At 38.3% G+C, this 8004-nt stretch overlaps 1 protein-coding gene across 2 annotated transcripts in view; it reads left to right on the plus strand.

Annotated features, from left to right (window-relative positions):
* Positions 1-8004, plus strand: part of LOC107738653 (AP-3 complex subunit beta-2-like) — a 35933-nt gene that overhangs the window by 20207 nt on the left and 7722 nt on the right. For both annotated transcript variants that reach the window (XM_016550437.1, XM_016550438.1), the window contains exons 16-23: positions 1591-1777; positions 1968-2086; positions 5097-5135; positions 5754-5868; positions 6509-6698; positions 6785-6953; positions 7201-7288; positions 7407-7516. In XM_016550437.1, the coding sequence (XP_016405923.1) occupies positions 1591-1777; positions 1968-2086; positions 5097-5135; positions 5754-5868; positions 6509-6698; positions 6785-6953; positions 7201-7288; positions 7407-7516 (1017 nt within the window). The remainder of the gene's footprint in view (positions 1-1590; positions 1778-1967; positions 2087-5096; positions 5136-5753; positions 5869-6508; positions 6699-6784; positions 6954-7200; positions 7289-7406; positions 7517-8004) is intronic.

Here is an 8004-nt window from a genome sequence, read left to right on the forward strand (position 1 = left end):
TTTTAAAGGCAGAGTAAGGGATTTCTGGTAGTCAATGTTTATATTTGAAATCACCAAAACAAACACGCCCCAACCCCAAAAGGGTCTCCCCTCTATTTTGATAGCTCCGCCCCACATATACGTACGCAACCCAGGCAACGATTAGTTCTGTGAAACAAAGCAAAACCAATGTTACACTGTGTCTACGGACGTGAGTGGCGCGGCGCAACAAATCCCGACAGAAAACTGCTGCCGGGTTCTATTTATGATGTGCTGACACAAATTTCAAATGGTTTTCAACGGTCGTTTGACCTCTTTCTCGCGTCCAGTGTAGGCAGACTTTAGTTGTTGTAGACACGGTGTTACTCACCTATTGAGAAGAAACAAAGCAACCTCGGCGTCCGATCGCAGGCCTTCCGCTCCTTGAGTTCTCTCCAGCGCTGGAAAGCTGGTCCGATATTTATACGGGTCCTACTTCTTGCCTTGTTGCCTTAAGCCTTCTTTTGTTCTGCAGACGTTTTCCTCTTTTGTTTTTTATCCGCCATCTCTATCTTTCTGTCGCTCGGCTCGCTAATGTATGTCCTGTGCACTGAACGCTCTCTCCTCCACATCATGAGTAGACACGCCCCTTACTGCTGATTGGCTACAAGTTTGTTTTGCTATTCGGCCCGAATCAGTTTTCTAAAGCGTTTTTGAAAAATCGCTTACCCCACCTTTAATCTTATTTCAGTTAATGCCCAAGGTAATTTTCGCTTAGTTTTTCCATCTAATATTTATATTTTATTTTAGCTTTATTTCAATTAACAAAAATATTTTTAATATTTTAAGTTCTTGATAACCCTGAACAGAAGTGACTACATGCATCACATTAGCTTGTTTGCATGCTGTTAACTGTTTTTTAACATACTAGGATAAACGATGCAAAGCACTTTAGCAGTAAGCAAGCTCACTTGCATTATGCCAAATGACAAAACTCATAAATGAAAGCAAACAAGAAAATTAAAGGGTACTCATATTAATTGAACATTGAGGTTTTCACATTAAAAATGCATGAAAAGCCAGTTTAAGATGTTTAAGGTAATCTGATTTTGTGCAGTATTTTCCAAAACAATGTTTGAATATAGCTGAAGATTTATGAAAACCTCTAAAATGAGGTTAAAACAGCTGAAAGACAAGAAAATATAGGACTGAAAACATGGGGACACAACTGAAATGTATTAATAAATGTATTTTTGAGTTAATTTCCATGCAATTTCTTTTTATTTTTATCATTATTTCTTACATTTTATTTTAGTTTTAATTATTAAAATTTAGTACACCAAGTTAAACTAAATGAAAATGAGAAATGTTGCTTTGGCAAGTAAATGAAATAAAATAATTTGATATTTTTTATATATTTTATTTTATTTCAGTTTTTCACTTTTTCTTTTCATGTAACAATTTTTTTTGGAGAAACCCAACACGAGTCATTGTTTAATCAAGCAATACAATCTATGTCTGCATGTCATATCATTTAGATGCACTCAACTACGTTGCCTCTCAGGCATGCAACTCTTGAGACTCCTGAGAGTTAAATTCCTTCGTGTTTTTCTTCTCTTTTCTGTCTTTCAGACTAAACTGTTGACGCAGTATGTACTGAACCTGGCAAAATATGATCAAAACTATGACATCAGAGATCGTGCCCGCTTTATCCGCCAACTCATTGTGCCCACCGATAAGAGTGGCGCTCTTAACAAATACGCCAAGAAGCTTTTCCTTGCACTCAAGCCTGCCCCCGTCCTGGAGTCTCCATTTAAAGGTAAAGGTTTTCAATTTAGTTTCAGTTATAGTTTTAGTTAACTATAAAAATCCTGATTTGCATGCAAATCTGAGCATATATTTACATCTCTTTTGAAACTCTTGAGATTACTGGGACCTTCAGAAAAAAATCTGAGGACATAATTGAGACATTAGAGATCTCATTTGTGATTTTCTTCAATTCTTTGCAGACAGAGATCACTTCCAGCTGGGGTCGCTGTCTCATCTGCTGAACGCTAAAGCCGCCGGATACCAGGAGCTGCCCGACTGGCCTGAATCGGCACCCGACCCGTCCGTGCGCAACGTGGAGGTGAAGGATTCTGTGTGTGCAGAGCGAACAGTTCTGACAGGGCCAGAGGGCGCAGGGGTGCTTCTCCTACAGACCACCAGAGGAAGCTCCAACATGCAAGACCTCCCAAAGAAACGCCCCAAAGCACTGACAAAAAAACACGCTATGCTCAATCACTTTTATATCGCTCAACTCTCCTCGCTCATTAGCATAACTCCACCCTCATAACACATAAATCACACGCTCTGCATTTCAGCGGGGTGGTAGCTACTCATCCTGCAGCCCTATTGGTTGATGTGTCAAAATGATTTCCCTTGGTAATAGAGTGCAACATTCGGGTTCTGGAAGTAAAAACTCCATTCATTTTCTTAATAGCGAAACTGATTTTTAATGATAACTTTAAAGACAGACCTGTTGTGAGCTACGAGGTTGTTAATCGAGGGTATATGCTTTTGTTGAAGTAATCAGCTCGCATTATTTCATCTTTTAAATAATCACGTTTAACCATGAAATTCCTGATGGAAAACTACATTACCCATAATTTTGCAGAGAATCTCCACCAATCTGAGAACCGTGACAAGCTAATTATGCCATAAGAACTCTTTAGCACCGCCCACTCTCATGAAACACTGCGAATGGCGTAGAGTAAATGTAAAATATATTGCTTTGTTTATATACAGTGGGTACGGAAAGTATTCAGACCCCCTTAAATCACCTTGTAGCTGGTTGTTTTGGATCATGGCTTATAACTATGGGAAACATGAATGGAAAAAAATCAGGATCTGGAACCCGTGGCGTTGAAAAAGTGTACTGTTGCACTCTATTAACAGCATGTTAAAAATTCTTTATAGAGTTTAACTAGAACACTGAACGTTGCTTTAAATTTATTTACAAACAAATTCTAAAATTCTTTGTCCACATACTAGATCTGAATGTTTTTCTGTGATTCTAGAATTTTTCAAATCACTGAGAGTTCTAGAACTAACTAGACAGACACACCCACACACATTTACACATGCCACTCCTTCCTGATTAATATTCCATGATCAAATCTGCATATGCATGAGGTCTGTACCGCACACTGATCGGTCAGGGTCTTGAGTCCAGCTTCAGGTTTTTGTCTGCATAATCATGTTTGTTATTTCATAAAGCACTCATCATTCACAGCAGATTTCTGGGTGTTATCAGTTTTATCCCCTCCAATGTTCATCCACATCCCCTTTCTGACAGTCTGTCTGTCTCTTTATGTTCCCGCCCACCATATTAAGCAGCAAGAGGAGGTCATAGACACCAGTGAGGGCCGAATGGGTCTCTTGGGAGACTGGAGAGAGGTGCCCACAAGAGTGCTGTGGCTTTTCTCTCTGTCCTTTATGTAGTCGGGCCCTCTGGCTCAACCTTACTCAACCTTACTAAACCTGTGTGTGTTTTCATGTCTCAGTCTGAAATCTGCTGACTTCATTTCCTGCCAAGCAAACCATAACATTGCAAAACCTTCATATTAATGTTGCACTTCCATTACGGTAACACCAAATGCTCAGCAAAGCATTAAAACATCATCCTAATACAGATTTTTTATTGCCACATTGAGTATATTATAAGAGACCTTCTGAAAGCACTAAACTAAGGGGTGAATTCACTAACTAGACACTCTTGCGTACAATATTTCAGTGTATACTAAACACATGCAAATTTAATCAGCCACAATCTCTGATGGTTTGTCCAAGACTGCAGGTAGTAAACAGAATTAAAGATATGTTTTTAATCAAAGGAAAAGAGTAATATATAACTGACTTTTTGCATTTTAAAGAGCTATTTTAGTTGCCCGAATAACAGCTGTAGTACGGTCCCAGTAAAGTATGTCAGATTGTGTTAATCTGCCGCATTTCATACCCAGCTAATAAAAATATGCTCTAAGAACATTTTACTAACATATCAATTTAGTTATGAAAATGATATTTCTGATGTTCTCTGAACATTCAAAACATCCAGTTTTTTAAATGTTTTAACTTTTTTTCATGGTTATACAAACGTTGTTGTACATGTAGTAACATTTTAAAAACATTAAACGAACACCCAACTGAAACATTTAAGGGAAAAAAATGTTTCATGAATGATGTATAAATAACATTTTGAGAACATTACTAAAGACCAGATAACTTTAAACGGACATTCTATTAAAGTTACTGGAAGAACGTTTGTTCATAACTTTGAGAAAACCTTGCCAGAACGTTAGCCAAAGTTCTGAGAATGGTCTCTGTTAGCGGGGTAACTACTTAGTACTTAATAACGACCCAAAAGATTGTGAGTTGTGCAGTGCAGATTGATCTCAGCATTAAATTTGTGGGCGTGTTTATGCAGTTACCCAGTTTGCATAATTTGCATTGAAAATTATGAGTGCTAAATTGAGCGAACTGATTAAATTGAACACTAAAGGATGTACGGATGTAAATAATGCTATTCATTCTGAGTGAATTCCCCCTTAATGGCCCGTTCACACCAAGAACGATAACTATAACCATAACTATATTAGTGCCCACACCAACGGGGCGCTAATATAGTTGATAGCGTTTTGTTTATTATAAGCGTGCACTGCAGTTTTGTTGTTTGATGCTTTAAATACTCACTCTCTTTAAAGTCGGATGCATTCTGATTGGCTGTCAATGTTTTTAGTGTTCAGCAGCTGGAAAAAAAAATTGTTCAATAATATCATTCTTCTGTGTTGTTATCGTTATACCTGTGGTGTGGAAGTTGCTTTTCTCGTATAGTTATAATTTATTCTCTTTATAAAGTTATCGTCCGTGGTATGAATGTAACACTTTCAGTTGCTTTGACTGAAGCTGTTAGCGAAATATGGACATAAAACGTATCCAAATACGTGCTTATCTGTTGACAAGTGCAACCTGAAACCTTGTGTGTACTTTTTAAATCTTTTTCTTTCTTTTCTGTTCTGTTCTGTTCTTTTCTTTCCTCTTCTTCTGGCCATCTCACAGCATCATTCTTGCGTTTCTTTTTATTCTTTCCTGTTTGCCAGGTTATTAGGCTGCTTGAAAGAGTCACCACTTTAACCAGCGTGAGTCTGTCAGTCACCCTTAGCTAGGGTGACCATACGTGCCATTTTCCCAGGACGCGTCCTGGGAAAATGGCACGTATGGTCACCCTACCCTTAGCGTCAGACCCAAAGAGCTTTTGCCACCAGCCTAGCGTAGCGTCTGTACTGTGCTAGATCAGCCTTTCCCTTTCCTCAGCCCTTGCTCTACGATTAAAGACCAGAAACCTCAAAAAACACCCCGGAAAGGGCCTACAGCACTGGTGCTAGTTGCTAATCGCTAATTTACGTTCTTAACAACATGCTAATTCTAGCTTAAAGTCAAATTAATCTTGGGTAATTCAGTGCTGGAGGTCTTTGGGGTCTTTTTTAGGATGGGATTTCTTTAATTATATGTTTAAGCGTACACAATGAGAATAAAAGTGGCCATGAATGCACAACCTTCCCTGCTGTAGACATCAAACACTGAGCAAAGAGAGACACAAGTCTCTAGAACTGTAATTATATTAATGTATGAGTGTAAACAGAGATGTTTGCTGCTTGTAAAGAGGCATTCATGGCCGTTATATGAACCTCTTTCTCTGATTAGGTCCTCCAGATGTACTTGAGCTTGTTTTGATGGTGTGTTGCAATCCTTTGCAGATTCCAGATTGGAGCAAATGCTCAAGCCGGAAGGATCGCAAGGAGAAGAAAGTAGAGAAACCGTTCTACTCCGACTCCGAAGGAGAATCTGGTCCAACTGAATCAGCAGATAGCGGTAACTGTGGCGAATGCACATTCATCCCATAGAATCTTGTCTATGGGAAAATGTTTATATAAGCAACTAAATAATAATGTTTTAAAAGAACAAAAACTAATAAGAATAAGCACATAGCAAACAAAAAATTAAGATGAAACTAAAAACTACTAAACAGTCACTTGGCTGTAACAGAAAGCTGATAGCATGTTGCTAAGTTAATTATGTTTATTACAAGAAATGCTTAGTGCATGCAAATATTGGAAAATAAGTTAATTCACATGAGATTCAACACTGACTCCTGTCGGACATTAGTTTGTTGCTAAGCTAACGACTCTATGCTAATCAGCACAAGAAATACAAATAGAAAATACTCATTTTAATTAGATTCCCTATTAGTTCTTTTCATTCATGAATAAAAAATGTATTGTATCTAAGTATTCATCACCATTTTGAATGAAAATAATATGAATACTGATGTTAGCATATTGCTAAGCTAATGTCTTCAAACCTGTATTACAAAAAATGCATAGTACATGCAAATATTGGGAAAAACAGTTCATTTTCATGAGATTCATCACTGATACCTGTTCAATTTTAGTTTTTTCATCACAATTTCATCACAAATTTTTCATCACAATTGTACTCGCTCTCCTGGTAGAATCAGACTCGGGCAGTGGTTCAGCAAGCGCTAGCGGCAGTGATGAAGGCGGTTCCGGTTCAGAGAGTGAAGAGAGCAGAGAAGAGACCGAGTCTGAGGAGGAAGAGGAAGATGAGGAGGAGGAAAAGAAAAAAAGGAAGAAGCTGGACATGACCAAAGCAAAGAAGCAAGCAGATGAGAGTGCAGAGAGGTGCGCCATCCACACAATACACCAAATCAGTGTCAATTGTAAGTTCTGATCAGCTTGTTTCATGTTCTGCTCCTTCATTCCCACAGCGAACAGAGCAGCGGTGCCGAGAACAGGAAGCGTGGCAGGAAGGCAGTGAAGAATCAGAAAAGTGCTTCAGAATCAGAGAGCGAATCAGAGAGCAGCGAATCAGAGGATGAGTCGGAGGAGGAGTCAGAGGAGGAGTCTGAGTCCGACACCGACGTCAGGAAGAAGAAGGTCGGGCTAGATTGGAATAGAATACTAGCTAATTACGTCGTGAATACTTTGCATTATATACAGTATACTGCCTTCTATTTTTTTAAATAATAAATTAAACTTAAATGTAGAATGCTACTGTTGTCACATGAGCTGAATAGGAGCTAAAACAATGCAGACAATGTGTTAATAAATAGTACTATTATGCTATTTTAATGTTATTCACACGGGTAAGAGTTATCACAAAACTTTTTCTTGTTTCGCTCAGATGCCCGTATCAAAACAACCTCCCAAACAATCCAAAAAAGAGAGCAAGAAGGAGACGCAGGAAATGTCTTTGCTGGATCTGGATGACTGTGAGTAAAACCTCTAACACATACAAGACCAAAGACAAATGCCCGACAATAAAAGCACATAATATGCACGTAAACATAAAATGTAAAAGCACATAATTTGTCTTTCTCTTTCTCCCAGTTGAACCAGCTCCAGCATCGGCTCCAGTGACTCCGGTTAACTTCCTGTCCAGTAGACTGGTGTCTGATCTGGAGGGTTTGTCACTGACCGACACTATTCTTGCACCTACAGTGAGTTTTAGGCCAAATTGTAAATTGCAATAAATACAGCAGAAATACTGTCATAATCTAAGGTTATCATAAGGTTATCATTTTTATTATTTTCAGAATACAAAAAAAAAAAATCATATGCAAAGCAAGATAAAAAAAACAAAAAACTTTTTTTTTCTATTTTTCCCACTGGAAATGTTTTTTCTCTCTTGTTTTAAAGGGGTCATATGGTGTTGCTAAAAAGAACATTATTTTGTGTATTTGGTGTAATGAAATGTGTTTATGCGGTTTACGGTTAAAAAAACACATTATTTTCCACATACTGTACATTATTGTTTCTCCTCTATGCCCCGTCTTTCTGAAACGCATTGATTTTTACAAAGCTCATCGGTCTGAAAAAGCGAGGTGTGCTGTGATTGGCCAGCTATCCAGTGCATTGTGATTGGCCGAATACCTCAAGCGTGAGACGGAAATGTTACGCCCCTTGCCATATGGTGATGATGCCTTGT

The sequence above is a fragment of the Sinocyclocheilus rhinocerous genome, unplaced genomic scaffold (genome assembly GCF_001515625.1).
Source record: "Sinocyclocheilus rhinocerous isolate Xijiao unplaced genomic scaffold, SAMN03320098_v1.1 scaffold2149, whole genome shotgun sequence".
Taxonomy (NCBI): domain Eukaryota; kingdom Metazoa; phylum Chordata; class Actinopteri; order Cypriniformes; family Cyprinidae; genus Sinocyclocheilus; species Sinocyclocheilus rhinocerous.